The sequence below is a fragment of the Tetranychus urticae genome, chromosome 3, assembly GCF_039701765.1.
Source record: "Tetranychus urticae isolate SD_2017Ah chromosome 3, NJAU_TeUrti_SD_1.0, whole genome shotgun sequence".
Taxonomy (NCBI): Eukaryota; Metazoa; Arthropoda; class Arachnida; order Trombidiformes; family Tetranychidae; genus Tetranychus; species Tetranychus urticae.
Genome location: NC_142960.1, coordinates 15058353 through 15072985, shown reverse-complemented (window position 1 = coordinate 15072985; position 14633 = coordinate 15058353). Strand labels below are relative to the sequence as shown.

General features: G+C 32.5%; 4 protein-coding genes and 1 long non-coding RNA gene across 5 annotated transcripts; 2 read left to right on the top strand and 3 right to left on the bottom strand.

Annotated features, from left to right (window-relative positions):
- Positions 1 to 87: 87 nt before the first annotated feature.
- LOC149093458 (elongator complex protein 6-like) lies at positions 88 to 1084 on the bottom strand. The gene has a single exon (XM_089268665.1). It carries the CDS (start codon positions 944 to 946, stop codon positions 170 to 172), a length of 777 nt encoding a protein of 258 aa, XP_089124791.1. The 5' UTR covers positions 947 to 1084; the 3' UTR covers positions 88 to 169.
- Positions 1085 to 1320: 236 nt separating this feature from the next.
- On the top strand, positions 1321 to 2364 carry Fdx2 (Adrenodoxin-like protein 2, mitochondrial Ferredoxin 2). The gene is made up of 4 exons (XM_015931458.3): positions 1321 to 1505; positions 1592 to 1704; positions 1772 to 1904; positions 2063 to 2364. The coding sequence occupies exons 1-4, from the start codon at positions 1357 to 1359 to the stop codon at positions 2154 to 2156; spliced, it is 489 nt and encodes a 162-aa protein (XP_015786944.1). The 5' UTR covers positions 1321 to 1356; the 3' UTR covers positions 2157 to 2364.
- Positions 2365 to 2425: 61 nt separating this feature from the next.
- LOC107364136 (BTB/POZ domain-containing protein KCTD3) lies at positions 2426 to 4393 on the bottom strand. Its single transcript, XM_015931456.3, has one exon. The coding sequence runs from the start codon at positions 4222 to 4224 to the stop codon at positions 2449 to 2451; it is 1776 nt and encodes a 591-aa protein (XP_015786942.2). The 5' UTR covers positions 4225 to 4393; the 3' UTR covers positions 2426 to 2448.
- A 423-nt stretch (positions 4394 to 4816) lies between these two features.
- On the top strand, positions 4817 to 6258 carry LOC149093457 (uncharacterized). The gene is made up of 2 exons (XR_016199510.1): positions 4817 to 5126; positions 5284 to 6258. It is a non-coding gene; the product is annotated as an uncharacterized LOC149093457 (long non-coding RNA).
- A 2196-nt stretch (positions 6259 to 8454) lies between these two features.
- LOC107364319 (very long chain fatty acid elongase 1) lies at positions 8455 to 12322 on the bottom strand. The gene is made up of 4 exons (XM_015931656.3): positions 11975 to 12322; positions 11716 to 11906; positions 10651 to 10788; positions 8455 to 9415 (listed from the first exon to the last, which is right to left on the bottom strand). The coding sequence occupies exons 1-4, from the start codon at positions 12114 to 12116 to the stop codon at positions 8777 to 8779; spliced, it is 1110 nt and encodes a 369-aa protein (XP_015787142.1). The 5' UTR covers positions 12117 to 12322; the 3' UTR covers positions 8455 to 8776.
- Positions 12323 to 14633: the final 2311 nt, after the last annotated feature.

Genomic DNA, 14633 nt, shown 5'->3' with positions numbered 1-14633 from the left:
GGATGAGAATCAGGTCAATCATGTCCAAAAAATATAAACTCGAGCATTGTTACCATCAATGATAAATTTTGCTTTTTCATCGGTCTCAATTTAATAATTGATAAATCTAGTAATGGTCAAATTCGGCAGCTCATTACCATTAAACAATTCGTTTTGAATTTAATAACTGTTAAGAAAATGCTCCAACAGGCAAAACTTTAACATTCCTTGGCATTCTCTTGAAATGGTAATGATGAGTTTTTGTAGGCCATTGATGATAATCATTAATAATCAAGTTCCCATCAACTTTGCTGGAAAACCCAGTATCCAGATGCTTGCACTGTAACCAAATATTGCATGTTTCAATAAAACTCTGACATAGTCTATTGATATCAGTGTCATCTTCGTCGTAATCATAATAGCTCTGCATGATTAAAACAAGTTTATGATAATGAATAAGATTCCTTAAGTGACGGCAATATTGGTAAACTTGATTCAATGGTAGACCCAAAATTAGAAGGCAGGAAACGTCATCAACCAAGACAATGGCTTTACTGGAATCATCTTCAGAGGACAACGTTTGCTTGATTTTATCCAAAGTTTTTTGAATGAGAGCGGGCAATGAAATTGAACCATCGCTAGTAACAATACCATCTTTGTAATCAGTGAGGAAGTCCATAACAATCAATTGATTAACATCTTTAAATGACTTTAAATTGAGACCAAAATTCTTCATTTGATATCGACTTATTTCGTTATATGTTTGATTAAACAGGATCATAAATATTTTGAGTGGTTTATCGTCCTTAGTTTGGCTTGTCTTGAGCAATTTAATGGATTGACAAACAAGAGAGTTGAAAAGACATGCTGAGTTGGATAAATCATCACTAGTTATTGAAATTTGTTCAGATTCCACACCTATTTTATCTAGGTCAATTGGGCATAGGCTATCAATAGATAATGACATCTTAAATAACAAAATAAATATAATCAAACCAAAAAAAAGGAAAACAAAAATCACATTAACAACTTTGAATATCAGCTGAAGTAGTCTTTACCAAGTCACATGTTTACAACATTTTTGGTACCAAAAACGTGGACAAGTCAAGAGTTGAGATAATTCATAATCGACAAATCACAGAGATGAAATTTCTGAAATATCGTGGTTGAACCAGAAATAGAGATTATTAATGAAGAGTTTTAATGGATTAACAATTATGGAAACAAATTAGAAACCTAAAACTATAGAAATGCTCACTTTTTGATATTCATTGGTATCTACGGTAACAATCACCTGACTACTGGCAAACAAAATTTCAGGGACTATTCATACTACTATAGCTACTGTACTATACTTCTGGACTATTGTAACCTGCAATGTCATGTTCTCTAGTTTACCGAGTCGGACTAAGCCGCACTGTGATTAAAAGTTATCGTAATTTGTTAAGATTGTCCGATCATTCGTCTTTATTTTCTACCTCAACCAATTCTTCCAATGTTGATAAAAAGGATCAATCAAAACCAGAGTGAGTATATTGATTGAAAGAAGTAAGTTCAATACGTAACGATTATTAATTTCATTCATTTGTCAAATTTCTGTTCTCTTTGCTAGCATCAAGGTTACATTCATAAAAGCAAATGGTCAAAAAATAGTTGGTTATGGGAAAACGAATGAAAATTTGTTAGATGTCGTGATAAACAACCATCTAGACATTGATGGCTTTGGTAAATATATGCAATCCGTGGTTACAGAGAATGATTCTCATTAATTTATGATCTATTCTTAATCCAGGCGCTTGTGAAGGTACCTTAGCATGTTCAACTTGTCACCTGATTTTGAAGAAAGACGATTTTGATAAACTTAAAAACAAACCTACCGATGAAGAATTGGATATGCTGGATTTAGCTTTTGGTCTAACAGAAACGTAAGCTCGATTAAATTTCATTTCTAATATCTGCTTCACAGTGGAAATTATTTCAGAATCCAAGATAATCAGAAATAAACTTGAGCGGTTTATCATTGCCTTGTTTTACTTGCAGCGACTTGATTATAATCAAATTATTTGTTTCCCATTCCTCGTAGATCTCGCCTAGGATGTCAAGTTTACTTAACAAAAGAAATGGATGGATTAGAAGTAGTTGTTCCTGAAACTATCAATGACGCTAGAACCACTTGATATTGTTTTTGAGTAGATACTTGAAATCGGCATTTTTTTAAATTAGACTAAGAAGGAATTTAACATAAAAAATTCGTAAGAATACGAATGCAATCAAGTCAATTGACAAAATTTTGATAAGAGTTTTTGAACTGCTCATGAAATGAAATTAGATAAAAAAGAGTAAAAATAAAACAATTTTTTCAATAAATAATGCTTTAGTTATAAATTGAATATTAAAAACTTTTTTTACCGCATTATTATCTCAAACAGTAATAATATGAATAAATTAAGGTGAAAACTTTGTGATAAATTAAAGTAAAACTTGTCGTAAAAGTTCTTTGTCAGGTTTTACATCAACTTTAGGTGTTTTCGAAGCCGAGTCAAGAGCCCAGCTCAGATCCCATATTTGAACATTTCCATTCTCATGTCCAGTGAAAATGTATCTTTTTGATCGATTAACCATGGAAATAGTATCACATTCATGGACAAAATAAGTTGTAATCGGTGAATCATCCACCGAATGTAAACTGAATTTACGTTCACCATCAGATGCCATCAAAACGTGAATAGAATCAGCTTGAGATCGATACATTTCAATAAAAACAAGTTGCTCTCCGTCACCCTGATCACCGAAAGGTCCAATATCTAAATATCTTTTATTGTAAGATGCTAAGTCTGAAACACTTTTAGACAATCCTCTTGTTCCAGTTGATGTGGAAGATGATGACCCTAATGACTGGCAACAATCTTCTTCCATATGTAAATCATCTATTGATAAAACTCTGAAACTGGCATGAGGAGTTGAACCTGGCTGAGTGGAAATTCTTCCTCTGAATCGAGTCATTGTCCAAGTTCTGACATGTCTTTTTGAACACATACTTATAAGATGACTTTGACTTAACATAATACTAGAAATTCCATGAAGATGAACCTTAAATGTGAGAAACAAAACTGGCCCATGACCTCCAGTTTCTGGATGTTGAATGAGAACTCTTACAGTTCCATCAGCAGTTCCATAAGCAATCTCTACCCAATTTCCGTCATTTTTAGGATCTTGTGTTAGATAACATGATATTGCAGTTATTTCTTCATTTTCTGGGTCTTGGTATAATTCATTGATCAGCAAATCTCCATCTTTCATTCTTAACGGAAATTTCTGCATATCTATCAGATAAAGTGAACCAACTTTTGATCCCAAAAGAAGAAAATTTGTCGCTGCCTTATCATAAGCTGTTATTGATTGTCCTTTATATTCTTTTAATCCTTGAACTAACCAATATTGACTGGTGGCATGATAGACACCAACCAGGCCTTTTCGATGACTCAAGGCAACAAGCTGAGATCCAATAAAGAATAATGTATCAACTGGATGATCATTAAGTGCATATGGTCCTATCTCAGTTCTAATGGCTTCCTGATGCTCTTGGAAGGAGATATTCCAAAGTTTTATATACTTTGATCCATCTTGGCACAAACCAATAACCAGTTTACCAGAAGCAGGTGATGGATGGAAAACCAGGCAATTTTGATAAAGTGCAATATCATCGATATCATTTTCCATCTCTTCAGATTCGAATATTTTTTGAAACCCGATTGAATCCCGGAAATAATAGCAAACAACTAGATTTTTGAAACAAACAACAATAACATTATGCTGCGCCAGCACCTTTATCACTTTACTTGAATCATCACCCATGAGGCCAGCTGGCTTTTGCAAGATACCTTGAAAAAACACATTTCCTCCACAAACATTGGTCTCGGCTAAATCTTGATAAGCCTTGAGTCGTTTAACCAACGGGGTTAACCCATAAAATTCGGCTTCATGAAGAAGTACTTCAATTGGTATATTATCCAAGTGAATCAACTGTCGGGTTCGCAGATAATTCAAGATGACTGTGAATACTTTAGGATCCCGATCAATAAAGAAAGCACCCGTTGCATCTTTCAGAGAATTAATTAATTGTTGATGGTCCGATAATAAAGAGGTAAAAAATGTTTCCGGGATTGAAAGTAGGGTTCGCTTAGATGTAGAAAATCGAGTTCCTCCAACATTCAGATTAACAATTTCATCTGGTTCAGGGTTCATTGTATCTAGATTATCAAAACAAAACAATTATCTATAAAAAAGGAACAATTTACACATAAATACAATAAAAAAAAGACACTAGAATCATGCACAATAATACTTAATTATAGTAATTACAAGAAATGAAGTAAAAATACTGAAGCTTGAAAAGTCTGTTTTGTATTTCTTGTGTTTACATTTTACTGATGGCGCCATCTTTAAAATAGATAACCATTATCAAAGTCTGTTTATCAAATTAATTATTATTATTGATATTTCTAATCAACTTGATTAAAAAAATGTCAAATTTTATGGCAATAACTAAACAACAATAAATCCAAAGCTATAATTAATTCATAAAAATAGCTTGATCCAGGTATATTGATTGATATCCTTCAAAGAGGAAATCACTGTTTATGAAAAATAACGGATTTGAGGGAATGAATTTTTGATTCACAGATTGATTAACAAATTTTATTAACTGTTGTTGCAATTATCAAGCAATGACCATAAATACAGAGGAATTATTGAGCCACCTAAAAATAACAAAAATGATATTATTAAACATGGATAACAGCTTACAGAGTATAACATGTTAGATTTCCCTTTCCGAATAAATATTAATAAATAATGATTATATTTGAGTGTTTCTTTTTATACATACATTGATTACTATTATTATTATTTATAATTCAAATTATTTACTTTAATCGTAATTTGTAAACAAGTAGCTTTTTAAGCAATTGCTAAATAATTTTCAATCAAGTTTCAACGCAAACAAAGCTTATATATTACTGACCTTCAGCTGTGCAGCAAAAAAATGTGAATAAACTACCAACATTGGATGATCAAGTGAGATTGATTAAGCAAAATATAACCCAGGATTATCGGAGGAACTTGTTTTTTTATTCAATTAGCCTGAGGTTTGTTTTGATTACCAGTGTTAACCCATATGTACAGTTGCTCTCTAAATGTATTTTTAACTTGTGGTTATCTCACTAAACCGACTCCCGTCGTCGTCCTGTATTAAAATGACTTAAATATTCAACTTTAATGTTAAATTTTAGTTTCAACTTTCAGTTCATCAATACACCGGTGATTATATTCATTATTGGTAAAGGCACACCATGTTAATCCAGCGTGTTAGGCTTTCCTGTGATCCAACCAACCATCAGTAATGTCCCAGTAAGATATTGGTAACCTATTCACCTTCCTACAATCATATGTTTTTTCAACTGGACTTGATTTATTGACTGTCCATCTAATCTCATCTTTTTTGAATATATTTTGGTTAATGTTGACCGTTTAATCGCTTGACAATGAGCTTACGCTGGTTTAGTTTGTTCATCTTTTATTCCTACTTGGTTTTTGTACACTCAGACTCTAGTGTTATCAGCAATTCAGCTGAAAACAACAAACTCTATTTATGTCTACACAACTGTGCTCTCTGTGTTCGAGTCTGGGAACGTGGTTTGTATAATGGTGAAAAATGTGCTCGAAAGTGTCTCAAGTTCAAAGAGAATCCAAGAATCATCGATCCAGACTGTGAAAGTTTAAAGTTATTCAATCAGAAAGCGTTTCGCATCAAAAAATCATCAGATGATGCTGAATAAAAACACTTTGCTTGTCTCGTAACTTACAATTTGAGCCTTAATGCAATTCAACCAATGATGCCCATTACGTGAATGATGATTACATTTATCGAGTCAATTCGGTTTCATCTAAAATCTGGTTGCTATCATTTGCAGTTGACATTTGCTGGGGTTTTAGGATCATCTAACGGCTCAAAGAAATATTAATCTGTGCCTTAATATAATCTCATCATTGGTTGAAACTGACCACTTATTTATTTCACGATTTTAAGTCTTATTTAATTTATTGTCCGCATCATCAGTTCAACATATATTTATGTAAAAAATGTGAAAAATATTTACTCAATTTGTTTATAAAAGAGTGTAAAAACACTTGTAAATAAAGTTTTGTATCATTTTTGCTTGTAATAATAACTGTTGTATAACTCGTACTTTTTCAACAATAAAGTCGACTTAGCTATTGACAATTGAATTGAGTTAATTAGAATTGGAATCGGTGAATCAAATTTAGATGATAGTTCAGTAATAGCTTTAGTCGATAAATAACTTTGTCTTCGGAAGGAAACTTCAAAGTTCATTGAAAGCTTTAATAATTGTTCAGTTTAATTATAATAAAAGCTGCGAAACAAACAGCATAACCTAATTAATAGTTGATCAGGTAAATTAAATAAATATGCATTGGCATCACTTTCCATTGAAAATTTTAGAAAAACTCTCTTTTAGATCCATGATGGTCAAGATCAATCTTTTCAACCGACATTTGAGACGCATTGAGATCATCTTTGTTGAAATAAACAATTGAAGATGCATTTTGTTTTTTACCGTCAGCTGATGATCTTAATGATGTAACAGGGGGTTGCCTCTTTTTGATGGCTGGCGCTAACAGCAATGAGATGCCAATAATTACGGAAAGACCGCCAAAAGACATAAACATCGAACCAACCGAAGCATTGTAACGCCTCTCATCACTAAGGATCGAGTCAACTGTTTGATGAACAAGATAAGCTTCGTATGTATTTGTTATGCTGCCTGAGTGATTGAATTTTCCAGGATTAAAGCCAATTTCAATGTCTCGAACCGTATAAACCAGAATACCAACAATCATAATGGTAATACCAAAAGAAATTAATGAAGTTGAAATGACAATCCTAGTTGTTTGCGAGATTCGCCGGTTTTCATTAGGATACACGCTTTTAGCTCCAGTTAAACTAAAAACGGGTACAACATCAAAATCACAGCTTTGAGTTGAATAAAGGTGAGATCCTAAATTACTTTCCCTGTTAACACCAGCATTACCATTAACCAGGGTACCAACTGAATGGTGAGCACATTGATTGTCAGTTGTTGTGATCTGATGATGTGATCCAAGACCAGGTGTGACTGTAGTTGGTGTTGTTGATGATGAACCAGGATGACAAAGGTATTCGGTATCAGAAATGGCTTTTGTTTTGGAAAGTGGATGAAGGTGTTGCTGGTAATGATGAGAAGGTTGACTCCGGTTTTGATGAAAATGATGTTGGTGGGTTGATGAAGAGGGACGAGAATGGTCAACTTCAACAGTTAAATCTTCATTTGAATCAAAAGCTAAGTTGGATATTCCTGGTTCTTCCGATATTGGATAGGTTACCATTACAGTTGAAGGTTTAGTTGAGTTAACTGTGTTGGCTGAGTCAAGATTAGGCAAGGAATGTGAACATGTATTTGAACTGTTAACATGTTTATCCATGTCGGTAAATAAACGGGTTAATACTGTCAGGTTAAATTAGGGATTAACAAACAAAAAACCAGACAAGACTAAAGATAAGCTTGAAAACAAATCTTGCAAACAAAATTTTATAAACCATGAGTGTTTAGTTGCACTGTTTACTCATCAATTCAACTCAACTGTAAGTTGCTTCGCCTCTTCATCGGATTGGAGTTAACATACCATAATAATTTACTTATTTATCATTGTTAATCAATCTCTCTTTTAACTCTCTCTTTCTCTCTAATTGTTGGGTATGAATTAACAATTAAAACAGTGTAAGTATATTTTTTTACAGATTTACAGACAGAGAGACACAAATATGTATTAGGATGAAGATGAAATAGTTTTGATTATCATTAGTATTTCTATTTTACTCTCATTGAATGCCAAAAATTAACTAGGTGAAAGTAAATTATATGCGAATCAACGGAATCTATCAATTTATCAACCCAATCTGTTCTTGATTCAAAATGATTCAGCGTATTCCCTGATTATCATTATAATACTTATCCTATTCTGGATTCCTTGTTTTTTTTTGTTGTATGTTAAATGTTATTTTTCCCTTTCTCTCTTTACCCATCTTTACTTTGATTTAATTTACCTCAACAGTTTATTTACTAATAGCCCAACCGAGGTTATCAATGTAATCATTACGGTTATAAATACGTTAGTTAGCTATTTATGATTATGATTGTCTCAACCTTTCAGGCTTCAATCGTTTCAAGCCTAATTATATCAGTTTAAAATGTTTACCACAAATCTGGTAACATTGAGGGAAACTCGGGTTGTTATCACATTAACTTCAATCAAGGAATGTTGACAAGAAAAATCAGTCAATTAATCAAATATTTACCGACACTATTAAAGTAAATTGACATTTGTACATTGAATTGGATTGAACAGATCAATAGATTGACCACGTGAAAGGTTGTTTAATCCCTCAATCAATGTTATTAATACTCAAATCTATACAGATAAACATGCCTTACATTTTAAATTTTACAGTTTCAACTACAATTAACATTGGTTTGTTGGTAAAATTGTTACAGTAAATCGATACAAAATTTTGGGTAAAATTTACATTAAAAATGTTTCAAGTTGAAAAGTGTAAACACAAATCCAATTGAAAATGATCACAGTTTATTTGCTTTGCTGATCAATCAAAAAAAACAAAAGTGCTTATTGATGACTTGAAATTGATTATGATGATGATGTTAAAAGTGACTAAGTATTTTTAATGAGCTTTAATCTTAGCCTTGTCAGGTGAGTTGATCAAATCCAGTTTAGATTGGGATTTAATGAAGTCAGAAGGATCAGTTGCATTGTGATAAGTAACTGAAGCGGTAATTGTAACATCACCAAATCGAGCGCAAGTTGAAGCTCCATCAGGTCCAGATGAGGCCGAAACAGTCAACCCTTTGGAGGTTGAGGTTGAAATTGAAGCTGTGGTAGTTGTTGTTGTGGTCGCAGATGATTTGGATCGTTTATCATAAGATTGTTGGTAGAAAGACCAGAAAAGGTAAAAGAAGAGAACGGCATGGAAAATGTTCATAATAACAAATGAACGAGGAAACTGACAGTCTTGAACTAATGCCCTCAACCCGTGAGCCATGGCCAAAGTAAATTGGGTTAACTGTAATTTGGTTAAATATTTTTTCCACCAAAGGTACTTTTGAACGGAAGGACCAAAGGCAGAGAGTCCATAATAAAAGTACATGATAGTGTGAACTCCTGAGTTGAGGAATGGGAAGAAAGCGTTATTCCCTCCAGGAGCATATTTCATTCCAATCCATATTGTTATTGGTACAACTGAGTGGTGAAAAACATGTAATGCCGAGACTTGATTATGTTTCTTTCGCAAGACAAAAATAATCTGTAAACGAGATAAAAATAAATAATTAGTTGATATTCCGTAAATTCTGGTTTTTTTGTTATTCTCAAAACTTAAGGTTATTTTGATTCTTTCAGGTGTTTGTTTACTTGTTCTGGTTATGATCAACCTGCAGTTGGTGATGAGTGATTTTGTTAAACAATTGCAACTTAAAGTTGAAACTATTGATGAGTACTAGTGCCTTAATAATCAAGTAACTTAATTTTTGATTATCATAATGAACAATATAATTTTTCACTTGAAGGTTGCACTTTAAGGAATCGTTACAGTTTGATAAATGAAAGTGACAGTTGTGACAACGAATGAGGCTTGATTCTTGATAATTGTAAAACAATTGAATTGTTATATTGTATAATCAGCCTTGATTGAAGTAAGAAATGATCATTTATCAACTCAACATTTGTCTCATTTGTGGGCTACATAGATCAGTCGATTTGCCTAAAAAAGTTTAAGACAAGGTTTAGGAGTAGCTTTACCAAAACACAACAAGAATGCGAAGGTAGAAGGGAAATTGTTTGACAAACCCAATTGTTTAAAATCTAGTTAACTACTTTGTTAATCAGTTACTAATATATGAATATGAAATTTAAAATCAAAAAGAAAACCAGAAAAAACCAAAAACCAAAATACCAGAAACCAGAAACCAGAAAGTGAGAGGTTCCTATCAGAATTGAAATGGCTTTGGATAAACAGTGTTTCATAATTGATCTGCACTGTTTCTTGAGAATTACATTATTTAATTGTTTCCGAATAATCTTGAAAGAAAAGAAGGTTGGAATTTCCATGGTTAATCCTTCACTCTTCACCACCTGCAAAACCAATATACCAGAACTTAAGCTGTCTTCACGGAACAGAAAATTCGTTTTTTTGAGTTTTCTCAGCTCATATTGAAAAGGAAACTGATTTTGTTAGTTTACCGATGATCAACTAAATTATAACACAATTAACACAAAAGCCAAATAACCTTGTTGAGATTGAAAACAACAGTAAAACTGAATTGGCAACAATTGTAGTTAAAGGTTCAACGAGCCGAAGCTTGAGGATAGACCGAGGACAAGTTTAGTTGTTGGTCAAAATCCTTTACCTTGGAAGAGACATTTATTGTCTTTTTTCAAGCTAAAATTGTATTATAATTTATAAACGGGAAAACCTTTAATTTTATTAATTATTGTCAAAGTTTTGCTTGTTGTTACCAGGTTAGTTGTGAATCAACTTACCGTATCAATGAACTCAATATGCTTTGACACCAGAAAATACCAGCCAACAATACACATTCTCATTGGTATGGGATCATTTGAATAGTCAACCGATTGACAATGAAAACTGTATTTACCCCATTCAATTAAACGTCCCATCTGTGATTGAAAATGAAGAAAGCAAATGATTAGAATTAATTGATAATATTAATGATGATTGGTAAATCAATAATTTTCATAACAATAGTAATAATTGAATTGAATTCCGTAATAACTAATTTTAACACCATCTTTACATTTACATTGCTTTGTACTTGACTGGTAATGAGCCTAATTTTATTCAACCAATTCAAGGCATATTAACAGTTGTGAATCCTAATTAGCGAATACATTAAATAGCTCTTGACTTTGCTTTCAGTTAATCAACTTATTGTCAACTGTTGCTACACATTCAATGATTTAATTGATTGAAATGGACAATTATAACCAGCAATAGTGTGAATATGGTGCAAACAAGATATCATACTTGTAAATGTACCTCCATTAGCATAAACATTGAGTCAAACATACAATGGCCTTATACAGAGAATCAAGTTCAAGTAAATTGCACTTCTTTTCACACCAAAAAGCAACAAAAATTATCGTCAAATTGTTGAAAATTATGAAAAAATCACTAATATTGATATAAAAGACGAAACTGTTAGCCTTTTCAATAATTTTGTAAAATAATTTTCAAGCTTGCTGCAAATTATTAATACAATGTAAGTCTCTTTGTGCAACCGTAAAAATGTACCTCTTCTTAATTTTCACTGGTGTATTATCAACAATTAACAGCTGAACAATGGCGAGAACAACGATGATTATTCGATTATCATTTAGGATTAATTCATGGACGATCTATTCGGCTAATTAAGTCATCATCTTCAATTAAAAATTTCCACAATTGATGAAGAATAAGCCTGATAAGGAATGTGCAACTTCACATTGTGGACCAAACAAGTCATCTTTACCTTTCAATTTAACGGCTAATTTCCTCTATTTCACAGTAATTATGGGTAATATAGTTAACTGATTGGTGATACTTACCTCAATGAACATAATTCCAGAGGCAAGAACAAGAGCAAAATTGTAAATAATCATGAAGTTACGAAGATCAAAAGGTTGCCTGTCTTTCATCCATCGAGGTCCAGCAATCTTGACAAAATACAAATAACCGGCAGTCATGGTCAGAGTTGGAAATGGACTTGACATTAAAGGCCAATCACTGACTCGTTGGTCTATCACAATTAGAGAAATCAATTGAAATTATTGATGATCTACTCTTGAAATGAAATATGAAACTTACCTCCTTTTTCAATGGTCTCCTTGTACCAGGTGAGGGCATTTTGAAGCCATGTTTTGTAGTCAAAGATCAAGGAAGAGCACAAAACAATTGGAACTACTTTAGCCCACATTCCGTATTTAGAGTTGATCATATTAGAGATCATTTTTATTGATCTTTAGACAGATTTCGTCCAAGAGTTGATGTTACCACTGCTGCTGTTGCCTGGTTGAAGAGTGGTGACAAATTTTGTCAAGTCTAATGTTAACTGGTAACTGGTTAAATTAAACACAATGGAGAGAGACAACAGCTATACTTTTTTCTGGTACAACAAACAAAAATGGCTAATTCGTCGTCTCCATCAAGGTTTAACAAAATGAGCGCCATTTCCGTTACTTTATGTAAACTTATAAGGTTTGCCAGAAAGGAGACAAAATTCATTTCCACTTTTACTTGAACTTACTTTGAACCTCGTTTCTCTCGTCCTTCTCCTTCATTTTTATCTTCCTTCGCTTTCTTTCAACCTTTCTTATTCATCCTTAATTTCACTCTCTATCCAATGTAGCCAAAGGTGTTACCTTACTCTTTGAATATATTTGGAAATACCTTGTCGAACCCATTGTTACCCAATTTTTCAAGACTTTGGTATTGATGCTTTAAAAGCACAAACGAAGCAAAGCAAAAACGAGCAAAATCAATTTCTTTCAAGTTTGGACTCTGCTGGTTTGTAGGCACATAAAAACAGAGTCCATTTCTGTAATTTAAAAAGTTCTCTGATAAACAGTTTTCGAGAAAATCGAAGTCAAAGTTGAAACTTCGAACGGCATTTGTTCAGCTATGAAAGAAGATTTTTTCATAAAACTCTGTTTAACTGATGTAAATTTTGATGATGAACCAGAAAATGCACTTATTTGAATAAATAAAATTTTGGGCTTTCTGCAAAACACTTAAGTTCGATTTTCATTCAAACCGACCTTTTTCTGTGACCGTATGTGTTAGAGGACTGAAACTTATAATTTGTCAATATAAATTGTTTGTTCACACTATGAGTGGATTGCTTTTTTCGAATCACTAACAGTTCTCTTGATTTTGGCCATTGTTTTTGAAACTTTGTACCTCGATATTTCGAGAATGGCCTAGCCTACAGTCATTATTCTTTCACTAATTTAATCCTTTACTAATTGATAATACAATAATAATTAATAACTTTCCATTAGCGCTTTTGGATTATGATATTTGGGCTTTAAATGTGCGTACAACAACTTATTAAACAAAACAAACTCATATTAACACATTTCTTGGTAAATAAAGCAATTTTCTGGTTTAGCTTGCACATGAAATGCAAAAAGTACTGCGAAAGGCTAGAACATTTGAGTTCAGAGTTGAAACTAAGCACGTTTGTAGGTACTTAAAAACTGAGTCCATTGGTACTAATAAATAATTGCTCCAATGGACAGTTTTCGAGATAATCGAGCTCGAATTTGAAACTTCGAACGTCTTTTGCTCAGCCATAGAAGCAGATTTTTTCATGAAACTCTATTTAACTGATGTAAATTTTGATGGTGAACCAGAAAATGCATCAATTTTGAGCAATAAAACTTTCGATTTCCTGTAAAGTATATAAGTTCGATTTGGACTTAAACCGACTTTTTTCTGTGACCGAATTATTTAGAGGACTGAAACTCATAATTTGTAAGTAAAAATAGTTTGTTCATACCATGGATTGAATACTTTTTTCAATTTATCAGTAATTCTCTTGATTTTGGCCATTGGACTGAAAAACTTCAAGCCCCAATATTTCGAGAATGGTCTACTCTACATTCACCATTCCTTGGCCAAACATTAGATTTTATCAAGAGCTGTGGTATATTCAAATTTTAAATTATTTAAGGTTCTGTAATAAAAGATATAGCATTATATTACTCAAGATTTTAGGATTGATGTTTGATTTATGAAGTTAAACTGTTACTCAAACACAGATCTTATGTGGCAGAAGGATATTCATCATTAAATGAATTATTTCAGATTTCATCGGGTATTCAGTAATATCATTTTATAGTTCCTAATAACATGTAATGTTTGGCCAAGGAATGGTGAATGTAGAGTAGACCATTCTCGAAATATTGGGGCTAGAAGTTTTTTAGCCCAATGGCCAAAATCAAGAGAATTACTGATAAATTAAAAAAAGTATTTGATCCATGGTTTGAACAAACTATTTTTAGCAACAAATTATGAGTTTCAGTCCTCTAACTAAAACGGTCACTGAAAAAAGTCGGTTCAAAGCCAAATCGAACTTATATACTTTACAGGAAATCGAAAGTTTTATTGCTCAAAATTGATGCATTTTCTGGTTCACCATCAAAATTTACATAAGTTGCATAGAGTTTCATGAAAAAATCTGCTTCTATGGGTGAGCAAAAGACGTTCGAAGTTTCAAATTGGAGCGCGATTATCTCGAAAACTGTCCATCGGAGCAATTATTTATGAGTACCAATGGACTCAGTTTTTAAGTACCTTCAAACGTGCTTAGTTTCATCTCTCAACTCAAAGGTTCTAGCCTTTCGCAGTATCTTTTGCATTTTATGTGCAAGCTAAACCAGAAAATTGCTTTATTAACCAAGAAATGTGTTAATATGAGTTTGTTTTGTTTAATAAGTTGTTGTACGACCATTTAAAGCCCAAA